Genomic DNA, 14,056 nt, shown 5'->3' on the forward strand with positions numbered 1-14,056 from the left:
GAGTGATGCATGAAAAAAACAAAGGAGAAGCCGAAATAAAGGAGGAATTTTTTTTAAACAAACGTGAACAAACTGCCATGTTTAACTATTATCTTCACCTTTTGGACTATTATGAACCGGGAATGATGGAATTACTCTCTAACAGAGGCTACATGTGCTGCTAAAGACACAGATGAGAGGTCTGCTCTGACTGTGAGCTATATTTAGTGTTGTTTTTGAACCTAAATAAGGACTAAATGTATGCTGTGTGTAGTCTATCTGTAATTGGTAACATAGCGGAGACTGTAAGGGTCTGTATGTGCTCATATATGTTGCATTTATTTATTTATTTCATATAATTGCAGATGTTACAATAGTAGTCATTGATCTGCAGTTATAATCTAATTATGTTTATAGAAAAGTTAGTAATAAACATTTATACAGAAGTATTTATGTGTATAAAGCATTTGTTTTGTAAGAAGTGCTTCTCATATGATATGTGAACAACCTGTACAGCTTTACTGTAGACATTTCCTTGAGCTAAAATGACATTGACTGAAACTATCTCTCATACACCACGCCCACCAAAAGAGTACCACTGGTACCCTTTTAGCAGTGGAAAATGCAAGCCGGATTAAGGTGACCCATACCGCGTATACTGTACCACTCAGTAGAAATGGGCCATAAGGTTATGTCGCAGCATTGCAATTATATTCAGGTCAGGACATTGACCAGGCCACTCCAAAATCATCATTTTTGTTTTTCTTCAGCCATTCAGCAGTGGACTTGTGGTGTGTTTTTGGATCATGGTCCTGCTGTAGAACCCAAGTTCACTTCTGCTTGAGGTCACTATGGCCGGCTATTCTCCTTTGGTACACAACAGAGTCTTCATCTCGAAAGTCTGCCATACAAACCATTTTTGCCCAGTCTCTTTATTACGGTGGAGTCATGAACACTTATCGCTGAACAATGACAACAATCGTAAAAAATTTACGATTACAATTACCATATTTTAACCATTACCCACAGAAGATAAAACTAGTAGTTAACAGTTATATAAAAAACAACATCTATCAATTATATTTTCATAGGATTGTGTGTTTAATAGCACAGCAGATGCAGCAGATTGACTTTATAGCATCAGGTTAAACTTTCTGACACCTTTATGGAAATCAAATACATTACAAATAAATAGAGGCCACTACTGAACATGGATGATCTCTGAGTGGTGGTCTCTAAAATTAAACCAAGAATAGACTTGTGCTGAAAACATTGTGCTCACTAGTCTCATTAGCTGAGGTTAATATTAAATTAAACACATTAATAAGTGACTATAGAAATGATCTGCTTGTTAGACTGTTGCACGTTTTTGTGATGTTGATAAGCTCGTGTTTATATATGGCTATTGTTGTGTGCGCAACATTTCTGTATTTATAACCTCTGAGGAATTTGGGGGTCACGAGTCACTGGCATTGTTATTTTGGAGATCGCGGGCTGAAAAATTGAAGTCAAATTATTATCCAGAATTATTAACCCCCCAGTATATTTACCCCAAATTTCTGTTCATTTTAATGAAGATTTTTCATAATAGTTTTAATAACTCATTTCTAATAACTGATTTCTTTTATCTTTGCCATGATGACAGTAAATAATATTAGAATAGATATTCTTCAGGATGGGCAATGCAGTGGCGCAGTAGGTAGTGCTGTCGCCTCACAGCAAGAAGGTCGCTGGTTCGAGCCTCAGTTGGGTCAGTTGCTGTTTCTGTGTGGAGTTTGCATGTTCTCCCTGCATTCGCGTGGGTTAGCTCCGGTTTCCCCCACAGTCCAAAGACACGCGGTACAGGTGAATTGGAAAGGCTAAATTATCCGTAGTGTATGTGTGTGAATGAGTGTGTGCAGATGTTTCCCAGTGATGGATTGCGGCTGGAAGGGTATCCGCTGCGTAAAACATATGCTGGATAAGTTGGCGGTTTGTTCCGCTGTGGCGACCCCTGATTAATAAAGGGACTAAGCCGACAAGAGAATGAATATTCTTCAGGATTCTAGTATTTAGCTTAAAGTGACATTTAAAGGCATAACTAGGGTAATCAGGGTAAAGTTAGGGTAAATAGGCAAGTCATTATATAGCAGTGGTTTGTTCTGTAGACAATTCAAAACAAATATTGTTTAAGGGGACTAATACCTTAAAATGGCTTTAAATTTTTTTTAATTGCTTTATTTCTAGCCAAAATAAAACAAATAAGACTTTCTCTAGAAGAAAAAATATTATAGCAAATACTTTGAAAATTTCCTGAATCTGTTTAACATTATTTGGGAAATATTTGGGAGAATAACTTTGAATTCAAATGTAAATTAAGAAGAAATTATGAGTAGGGCAGGATGTCATTCCTGCCGAAAAAATAATGCATTTCCTGTCAAATACGAAGTGAAAGAATGCTGTCTAACCGTCCTATTAATACGGTATATATATATATATATATATATATATATATATATATATATATATATATATATATATATATATATATATATATATATATATATATATAATTAACTTAAGTGTGAGTCTTGCTCTCTCTTGTGGTCAAACGGGAAAATTATTCAATAAGCTCAATCAGACTGATAGTCCAAACCATCTTTAAATATTTCAATAACTATAGAACAATATAATAATTAATTTAACAACACTAAAATCAATTTCCACATGAAAAATGAAAAAAAAAGGTTATAGCAATTTGTAGTATAATAGTTTTGAAGCACATTATAGTACAATGTATGTATATATTACAGTATTTACATTTGTTAATAAATATTCTGCATATTGTAGTATTAATTATAGTGAATCGATTCATTCATTCATTCATTTTTCTTTTCGGCTTAGTCCCTTTTTAAATCCGGTGTCACCACAGTGGTATGAACTGTCAACTTATCCAGCATATGTTTTACGCAGCGGATGGCCTTCCAGCTGCAACCCATAACTGGGAAACACCTATACAAACTCATTCACACACATACACTACGGACAATTGAGCTTACCCAATTCCAATATAGCGCATGTGTTTGGACTGTGGGGGAAACCGGAGCACCTGGAGGAAACCCACGCTAACACGGGGAGAACATGCAAACTCCACACAGAAACACCAACTGACCCAGCCGAGGCTCAGGCTTGAACCAGCACCCTTCTTGTTGTGAGGTGATTGTGCTACCCACTGCGCTACTGTGACACCCTAGTGAACCGATAAACAGTAATTAATAATGTTGTATGTTGTATACTTTACGTTTTAAACTGTGATGATGGTGGCTCAGTGGTTAGCACTGTCGCCTCTTAGCAAGAAGGTTGCTAGTTCGAGTCATGGCTGGGTCAGTTGGCATTTCTGTGTGGAGTTTGCATGTTCTCCTGTTGGCGTTTCCAGTTTCCCCCACAGTCCAAAAACATGCGCTATAGGTCAGTTGAATAAACTAAATTGGCTGTAGTGTATGAGTGTGTGTGTATATGGGTGCTTCCCAGTACTGGGTTGCATAAAACATTTGATGGAATAGTTGCTGGTTCATTTCACTGTGGTGACATCTTAAATAGAGACCAAGCCGACAAGGAAAATAAATAAATGAATGAATGAACGAACAATATTACAATATTATGGTTTAAAGCTACTACAGTGTGTACTGCACTATAAATTATTTAATTAGTATTTTCCCAAAATGCATTTTGAACATTTTAAAGCGATTAGCAATATCGAAAAGTCACTGCACTGACTAATTATTCACATGTCCAAAAATATGTTGCATCTTTCACGTTTATCTACACCACTAAATCTAGTTATGCAAATGATATTAGTAAATCAAGCTCTTTGTACAATGTTGTAGAACTGAACAGTGGCTGATAATAATCAATAATATCATGCAGTTCCAGCAGAGGGCGACAAACTCCTGTTTACAGTCACTCATGATCACTCTGACACAGCATTCAGCCAGATACAACAAATCCAACCGGTTCTGTTTAATATTTATCTGCTGGCGAATCTCTTGTTTCTTCTGAACAGAAATTATCAAAGGAGCTACAAACAATGGCCTTAAATAGCATGCTAGTCTTCTTATCAAGAGTAGCACCTTAGTTAACAAGAAACATACCAACGTACCAACCCTAAATTTCATCCGTTTTATCTGCTTTTTAATGATGTTCACAATTGTAATGTTGACACAAAAGCATCGTCTAATACATTTTTACAAGCATTTAAGTTTGACGAACACTGCTGGACAAATGTTTGGGGTCAGTATGATTGCTAAATGTTTTAAAAGCCGCTTCTCCTGCTCACCAAGGCTGCATTTATTTAATCACAAATACAGTACACATTGTGAAATGTTATTGCACTGTAAAATAACTGTTCAAAAGTAGCTTCTCATTTAACTTAATCATTGATTCCAGTGATTTTAATGATGAATTTTCAGCTTCAATTCTCCAGTTTTCATTCTCACATGATCCTTCAGAATTCATTCATTCATTCATTCATTTTCTTTTCGGCTTAGTCCCTTTATTAATCTGGGGTCGCCAGCATATGTTTTACGCAGCGGATGCCCTTCCAGCTGCAACCCATCTCTGGGAAACATCCATACACACTCATACACTACGGGCAATTTAGCCTTCCCAATTCCCCTATAGCGCATGTCTTTGGACTGTGGGGGAAACCGGAGCACCCTGAGGAAACCCACGCAAACGCAGGGAGAACATGCAAACTCCACACAGAAACGCCAACTGACCCAGCCGAGGCTCAAACCAGCGACCTTCTTGCTGTGAGGCGACAGCACTACCTACTGTGCCACTGTGTCGCCCCAAAATTCAAGCAGTGCAAAAAATAAATACATAAATAAAATATATGCATATATATAACTGTGAGTTTGCAATACCATTTTCACTTTGCACTTCACGTTTCTGTGCGTTTCCCTTTGTGGCCTTGATTTGACAAGGGGGCGAAGTCAAGGGAACTTGGGCGTTTACAGCAGGCCCGGACCTGCCTCCATTTAAGCTACATCAACACCTGGAGACACCGTAGGTCTTACAGCCCAGTAGGTCCAGGCCTGCAAATTTCATTTTTTTTTCTCAAAACTAAATTTTACCTTTGCAGTTCTTTATTTTTGTTAGCAAAATTAATTTTTATTTCTCAAAACTTTATTTACGCTTTGCGATTTTTGAAGATTTGCATTCATTTATTTTTTGCTCAGTACTTTTTTTGTTTGCAAAACTTTCCTTTATTTTGCAAGTATATATGGCCCTAGATTAACTCCATATGTAATCGTAATAACCCAACTGAAAATATACAGTTGAAAAATAATTAGCCCCCTGTACATTTTTTCCCCAATTTCAGCTTTACGCAAGAAAGATTTTTGTTTAGCATATTTTTAATCATAATAGTTTTAATAACTCATTTCTAATAACTGATTTCTTTTATCTTTGCCATGATGACAGTAAATAATATTAGACTAGATTTTCTTCAGGATACTAGTATTCAGCTTAAAGTGACATTTAAAGGGTTAACTAGGTTAATTAAGGTAAAGTTAGGTAAATTTGGCACATCATTGTATAACAGTGGTTTGTTCTGTAGACAAAACAAATATTGCTTCAGGGGCTAATAATATTGACCTTAAAATAACTATTAAAAAATTAAAACAGCTTTTATTCTAGCCAAAATAAAAAAAAATAAGACTTTCTCCAGAGGAAAAAATATTATAGGAAATACTGTGAAAAATTTCCTGGCTCTGTTAAAGATCATTTGGGAAATATTGGAAAAAGAAAACATTTTTGACTTCAAATGTATTTGTATAATTTATAGTAAATATATAGTGTTTTTGAACTATATAGAGAGGTGTATTGTACTCTATTACAGCAATGAATGAACTGCTAAACTGTAATAAACATGTTATATATATATATATATATATATATATATATATATATATATATATATATATATATATATATATATATATATATATATATATATATATATATATATATATATGTATATTCAGTCATTCATTTTCTTTTCGGCATTGTCCTATTATTAATCAGGGGTTGCCACAGCGGAATGAACCACCAACTTATCCTGCCTATGTTTTATGCAGCGGATGCCCTTCCAGCTGCAACCCATCATCGGGAAACCCTCATTCACACACATACATTATGGCTTATTTAGCTTATTTAGCCACGTGACACATGCATATATGTAATGTGATAAAAATGTATTGCACTCTATTACAGCAATTAATGAACTGTAGTACCACCAAAGCAACTATAGAATCACCACAACAGAAGAATCACAGTACTTTACTATAGTATGGATCAGAAATGGTGTAGTATTCACCATAGATTACTATAGTATTATGTAGCCACTATATCCTTTAGACCAGTAAACTCACTTTTATGTTGATGAATCGGGTATTTTTATCGTCTGTAAAGTGAAATAATTTAACATAAACATAGGAGGTTGAGATTAACGCTCACTTTTGAAGGAAATTTCAGATGGCATTTAGAGGCTTTTGCATCTGAACTTCATTTTTTAATGAACACTTGTTTTACAACAAGTTGTGTGTATATATATATATATATATATATATATATATATATATATATATATATATATATATATATATATATATATATATATATATATATATAGATAGATAGATAGATAGATAGATAGATAGATAGATAGATAGATAGATAGATAGATAGATAGATAGATAGATAGATAGATAGATAGATAGATAGATAGATAGATAGATAGATAGATAGATAGATAGATAGATAGATAAATAGATAGTTGAAGTCAGAATTATTAGCCCCCCTTTGATTTTCTTTTTTCAATATTTCCCAAATGATGTTTAACAGAGCAAGGAAATTTTCACAGTATGTCTGATAATATTTTTTCTTCTGGAGAAAGTCTTATTTGTTTTATTTTGGCAAGAATAAAAGCAGTTTTAAATTTTTTATGAACCATTTTAAGGTCAATAATATTAGCCCCTTTAAGCCCCTTTATGTTTTTTTTGACTGTCTACAGAACAAACCATCATTATACAATAACTTGCCTAATTACCCTAACCTGCCTGGTTAACCTAATTAACCTAGTTAAGCCTTTAAATGTCACTTTAAGCTGTATAGAAGTGTCTTGAAGAATATCTAGTCTAATATTATTTACTGTCATCATGGCAAAGAGAAAATAAATCAGTTATTAGAGATGAGTTATTAAAACTATTATGAAAAATCTTCCCTCCGTTAAACAGAAATTGGGGGAAAAAATAAACAGGGGGGCTAATAAATCAGGGGCTAATAATTGTGACCTCAACTCTATATATATATATATATATATACATATATAAATTAAGTTATATTTATTTCATTTAAGCACAAATAGCATGCACGCACAGCATTATATCATCCACATAACTTTGTTAGCATTGCATAATGTTTAAGATGAGCTATGCCAATTAGCCTGAAGCATTTTGTAAAATATGGGTAATGTATGAGCTTTTCATAATAATTGCAGCAGATCATTTTTTTCCCTCAGAGCTTACATGCAAACCCCACGTGGCACTTGACAAATATCTCTGGCATCTTTGACGAGCGATCAAGTTAGTTTTGTTGGCACAGGAATTCACCTGGGCTCGTCTGTGACACACTTTCTTAAAATATAACAAGAGTGATGTCACAGGTGTGTGGGTTCACCTGTAAATGTGTGCTTCCGGCTCGATCTGCCCGCATGTGTTCATATACGGGCTACTGCTGGAATGAATACAGTAAACATGCAAATCAATAGAGATTTACAGGAACTCTTCAACTGAAGTGGGAGGATCAGGTGTTGTGTTTTAGACGGTGAACTTTTCAGTGATCAGCGCACTTTCTCCGAGATTTCATGTGAGCATCAGCACCTGTCGTACAGTAAGTATTCAGCATTTATGAATTATCAATGTTCAATTATTTATGCTTAGATATTACACAAGGTTTTTTGGTAATGTCTGGTAAACAAATCTTTTAAACAAAGCATTTACAAAGCATATAAGATTTGATGTTAGATGAACATCAATGGATGTTCAGAAGATTTTTGTGCATTTGAAAGCACCACTGTAAAATACAAATAAAGGCTAATATGTTCTTGAATAAAAACCCAAGATACGATTTTAAACAGTTAAATAAAACATTTAAGGCAGCAAAAGCAATTCAAATTGAATTTAAAATAAAATAAAACATTTTTATTTATTGTGATCATTTTAATTTGTCAGTAAAAATAGCTTACCTAAATATAATCTTGATCACACATTTTTGGCATCTCATTTAAAAGTGTCTAGTATAATATGACTATATTATATATTAAATATAAAACCAGTGATGTTGCTTCACTCTTCTGATTCTAGCATTAAATATACAGTTAACATCAGAATTATTATGTATTTTTTGCCAATTTCTGTTTAGCGGAGAGCTGATTTTTTCAATACATTTTTACAGATACTAGTTTTAATAACTCATTTCTAATAACTGATTTCTTTTATCTTTGCCATGATGACAGTGAATAATATTTGACTAGATATTCTTCAGGATACTACTATGCAGCCTAAAGTGACATTTAAAAGCTTAACTAGGGTAATTAAGGTAAAGTTAGGGTAATTAGGCAAGTCATTGTATTACAGTGGTTTGTTCTGTAGACTATCAAATAAAAATATAGCTTAAAGGGACTAATTAATTTGACCTTAAAAAATTAAAAACTGCTTTTATTCCAGCCGAAATAAAACAAATAAGACTTTCTCCAGAAGAAAAAATATTATCAGACATACTATGAAAATTTCCTGTTAAACAGCATTTGGGAAATATTGAAAAAAAAAAAAATCACAGGAGGGTGAATAATAACTTTGACCTCAACTCTATTAATTTTAATATAATGTATAATGACAATACATACACTCTTCATTTTTACTTAATCTATCAGGTCTGTAGCCAGCTTGGTGAAAGGGCTGGTTCTTTTTTCACAAAAAGTGGACGTTTTTGCAGTTATGCACCCCATTTTCTATTTAATCATGAGATTGAAATACATTTTAAACACTGTTTTTAGCTGGATCAGCTTTTTGAAAGCTCATCATAACCACACTTTTTGATGCACCAAAAATTGTTCCTAGATTTAGAATAAAGAAATAAGAAAAAAAAAAGACTTATTTGTAAAATGCTAATTTATTACATCATATATCACTAGGAAAAAAATCTGTTTTAAATTAAAAACAAGCCTATTGTCGTTTAGTAGGCAAATTATAAATAACAAACTGGCCAGCACATTCAACTTTCCCCACTCAGAATTGGGCCATTTTAATAACAATAAATAAATAATAATAATGATGAACATATAACAATAAATGAAATAATAATAACAATAAGCTAGAGCTTCACAGTTTTTCCAGCCTCTCTTGACAAAAAAAAGTACATTTGAAAATTCATGGTTAACAATACTTGTATTTAAATTCATTTTAATTTGATGGGTTTTCGATGGATTTTCACTTTTTATGATGGCATCCCAGTGAAAATAGGACAAATGGGAACATATATGGGACAAATTCTTTCGGACCACCTGATCCCACCATAACTACGGGCCTGTTTATTATCAATTAATTATAATATTAAATTAGAACAATATATTTTATACAAATTACACTGTTTAAATATTACTGTGGATATATTATTGCACAGTTTACTATTATTATTATTACTGCAAATAATACAATGTAAAACATTATTATTACGAAACCTCTGCCTCATCTAATGCTACAGGTCCATCTTGGAAATTTCCAAATGTTGAAATTCACTCTTCAAACAGAGATCGCATGCAGACGGCAGTGTTTGAACAACTTTTATGGGGCTTTTGTGTGAAATCAGGACTATCACAGCATATTTTATAGTCTCAGTGGCTCAGTTGTTAGCACTGTTGTCAGTTTGCATGTTCCCCTCGTGTTGGCTTAGGGTTCCTCAGGTTTCCCCCATAGTCCAAACACATGTGCTATAGGGGAATAACAACAAAATGTAGTGTATGAGTATGTGTGAATGAGTGTGCATGGGTGTTTCCCAGTACTGGGATGTGGTAGGAAGTGCATCCACCGTGTAAAACATATGCTGTAACAGTTGGTGGTTCATTCCACTGTGGCGACCCCTGAAATAGACACTAAGCTAAAGGAAAATTAATGAATGAATTTAATAATCTCAGAAACTCACGCTGGGACCAAGCAGAAAACAACAACAGCTTCTGAAATACATTCAGTGCCACCAACATGATCCAAGAGCAATTGGAAACTTGATTTAGTTAGTATTTTATATGCATTTAATAGCAGTTTCTGCATTATCTCCATCCCCACTGATACCAGCGGTAGTTTTGTACAAACGTGCCACTGATTTGCCAATATTTACTATTGGTTCACATAGCTAAAGTCAATGTTATATTTCAGACATTGCTTCTGTGAGTAGGACTAGCTTCTCTCACAACTCATCCTAAGCCTTCAGTTGTGTTTTGATATGATTTTTGACTGTTATAGCTGGGAAATACATTCATTCATTCATTTTCTTTTCGGCTTAGTCCCTTTATTAATCCGGGGTCGCCACAGAGGAATGAACCGCCAACTTATTCAGCACATTCCAGCTGCAACCCATCTCTGGGAAACATCCATACACACTCATTCACACACATACACTACGGACAATTTAGCCTTCCCAATTCCCCTATAGCACATGTCTTTGGACTGTAGGGGAAACCGAAGCACCCGGAGGAAACCCACGCGAACACAGGGAGAACATGCAAACTCCACACAGAAATGCCAACTGACCCAGCCGAGGCTCAAACCAGTGACCTTCTTGCTATAAGGCAACAGCACTACCTACTGCGCCACTGGGTCACCCAGCTGGGAAATAACTCATCTTAAAATCATTCATAAATCATTCAGCGTGGTAATATGGAGCTGTAATGCGCCTCAACCTCCTGGAACTACTTTATCTCTCCATTTATCTGAAAACATCAAGTCATTTCAGACTAACTTTAACATTTCATCTCCTCCTCTCCTTTTCTCCAGGTACAATCATGTCTGGCAACCCTTACTATGACATGTCCAACACATCGAGTGACAACTGCACCGATGTGGACAACAAGATGAAGCGCTACTATCTGCCAGCCATGTACGGTGCCATCTTCATAGTGGGCGTGATTGGAAACCTCACAGCTCTTCTGGTGTATGTGGTCAAGGTTCGACCCTGGAAGAGCAGCACCATCATCATGGTGAGCCTGGTCTTCACAGATCTCCTCTTCATGATCTCGCTGCCATTTTTAGTGTATTACTATGTGCTGAATGACTCGTGGACTCTGGGAATCATCATGTGTCGATTCGCCCGCTTCATCTTCCACTTCAACCTGTACGGCAGCATCCTTTTCCTCACATGCTTCTCCATTTTTCGTTATGTAGCAATCGTGCATCCGCAGCACACACATAAGATTAGGCGCAAACGCTGGGGCGTTGTATCTTGTGTGTTGGTTTGGATCATTACGGTGGCTGAACTGAGTCCCATTTTTAATCTGTTTGACACGATGGAGCTCCATAACAAAACATACTGTTTGGATTTTGCGAGCAACGATGCACAAAAGATTTGGCCGTATAGTTGGGTGTTAACTGTACTTGGCTATTTAGTTCCTTTAGTGGTGATTTGTGTTTGCTATTGGCGCATCATTGAAAAGTTAAAGGAGGGTCCTCATATGGGGTGCAAAAAACGGGTGCGAGCAAGAAGAATCATTGTACTGATTTTGACGTGTTTTGCGGTTTGTTTTCTTCCGTTTCATGTGCTGCGAGCATTTAGAATCTACACAAGGCTCACGCCCGGGACAGACTGTATGCTGGATCATGGCGTTCATGCAGCCTACATCATCTCCAGACCCATCGCGGTGCTCAACATTATCTTCAACCTGCCGCTCTACACGCTCTCAGGCGATAGCTTTAAACAGGCCTTTGTGGAGCTCTTCAAATGTGACAAGTTCAAGTCGAGCAATGAAAGGCTTGTTCAACTGGCGGTGATCAGCTAACGCATCCCACCATTAGAAGCGAGAAGAGCAGCTGAGATTGACTTTGGCTCACTAATGTAGCGTAATAGTCAAAGACACTGTGAATTGATAAAATATGAAGGATATACGACACATAAAACTGGACATTTTTGGACATTAATTACGCACTAATGACACAATCCAGGCCGAGATTGACTTTGTATCTGCTGTAAGAAACAAGCTACTATATTTTATCATTAAGTGTAAAATATTTTCCATATTTAAAACATGAATCATTCAATGCCAAGGGCTTTACTTATACTGTTTAACTCTTTTTATAGTCATCTTAATACTTTGCAAATCTTCCAAACCACTACTGTATAATAGGTTTCGCTCTTTTGTCAGGAAGAAGTTTAATATTAGCAGTACAAGTCAGAATAATATGTGCTTTCTTTTTCAAACAAGCATATCTGTTATGCTGAATTCATTCATGATTTATTTGCACAAAGGTTATTTGAAAGAAGACACTTTATTTCCATTTAATAAGCTATGTAAATAATATCACTTGTGAATATCAAATTCCCTTTTTATTACTGTACATTTTACTACCATTGCAATCAAGCATGAACAACTGAAATGTCAACTTTACGCACAATAATGGGTTTTATTTTATTTTGATGGTCTCTATTGCACATTTTGTTGACTAAGATTTGCTTTGCAACTACATGCCACTTCTCATTTGAGTATTAGTAGACTGTCTGCTTAATATCTGCTAATACTGCTCCTTCAACAGACATTTGACTGGCTATAAGAAGCTTTGCATGTACATGTCAACCAACTCTAACCCCAACCCAAACAGTCTACTTATAATCTATTGATAGTTAGTTGGCATGTATATACAATGTAACTTAAATTCAACAAAATTCATTAAAGGAAGCATCAAAATAAAGTGATACTGGGTTTACTTATGCACTAAGTGAAAAAAATAAATAAAATACAGTTGTGAACATTACCTAAAATACATTCTCTCTAACATTGCACTAGTTTCTCTTCTAAAATTGCATGATATGCAAGTTAAATCAGAAGATCAAATAACTCTTTACAGTACTAATAACAGGTTTACATCCTCAAGTGCCTTGAGAAATAATGTGTTAAGTTGTAGCTCAAAAGCATGGTGCTAGCTTGCAATTCCAGTTAATGCATGAAGGAAAGAAACGCACACACGCTGAATGTCCCTTTGCATAAAATGCATGAATGTAAATGTGCACGATCTGTAAAGCAACTGTCTGGTCATGATGTTAATAGCTTACGGCGCCACAATGGATCTGATGCACACAAATATGCAAAGACACCCTCTCTGTAAATAAAACACTGCATTGCTCTTTTAATGTGCAGCTATGGTCATTTCTGCTTGTGGATGCTGTATGTTTGTTTTGATGCCTTCATATATCATGCCTTAAGAGAGATAGTGATGTGTCATTTAATTTGCATTGCTTTTTCGGTGCGTATAGTATTCAAAACACTGATAGCTAATAAAATACCAAAACTTTGTGTTTGAATAGCATCTTCAATTGACTGCGTCAAATTTTCCACCAGACAGGCTGATTGTCATTTGTTGCTATTTTAGCTCATTGAGTTGCTCAACCGAGAGGGTTTCGTTTTATATAACATTCCTGAAGAGTCTGGATGGAGTAACTGGTTCATCAGATTAGTCAGACTCTTAAATAAGAGATTCCTACGACATCGTCTTCCTTGATTAGATTCATTGTTTGACAGTAAAGGAAGAGGAAATGTGAATCCACCGCTAAACCGCTACGGGTGTTTATTTTTGGAAGCTAAATTGTTAAAAACATCATCTTTACTATCAGGGCCCGTATTCACAAAGTATCTTAATCAACAATAAAATCAACCATGAATTTATATTATCTTCTTTATTTCTCTAGCGCTTTCACAATGTAGATTGTGTCAAAGCAGCTTAAGATAGTAGCTCTAGTAAATGTAAACTGAGTCAGTCCAGTTTTCAAAGTTTAG

At 35.1% G+C, this 14,056-nt stretch overlaps 1 protein-coding gene across 1 annotated transcript; it reads left to right on the forward strand.

The window, feature by feature from the left end:
- The first annotated feature begins 7,833 nt into the window (after positions 1-7,833).
- Positions 7,834-13,413, forward strand: LOC130220681 (2-oxoglutarate receptor 1-like). Its single transcript, XM_056452906.1, has 2 exons — positions 7,834-7,911; positions 11,070-13,413. The coding sequence occupies exon 2, from the start codon at positions 11,078-11,080 to the stop codon at positions 12,065-12,067; it is 990 nt and encodes a 329-aa protein (XP_056308881.1). The 5' UTR covers positions 7,834-7,911; positions 11,070-11,077; the 3' UTR covers positions 12,068-13,413.
- The last annotated feature ends 643 nt before the right edge of the window (positions 13,414-14,056 follow it).

Source organism: Danio aesculapii, chromosome 1, assembly GCF_903798145.1.
Source record: "Danio aesculapii chromosome 1, fDanAes4.1, whole genome shotgun sequence".
NCBI classification, from domain to species: Eukaryota; Metazoa; Chordata; class Actinopteri; order Cypriniformes; family Danionidae; genus Danio; species Danio aesculapii.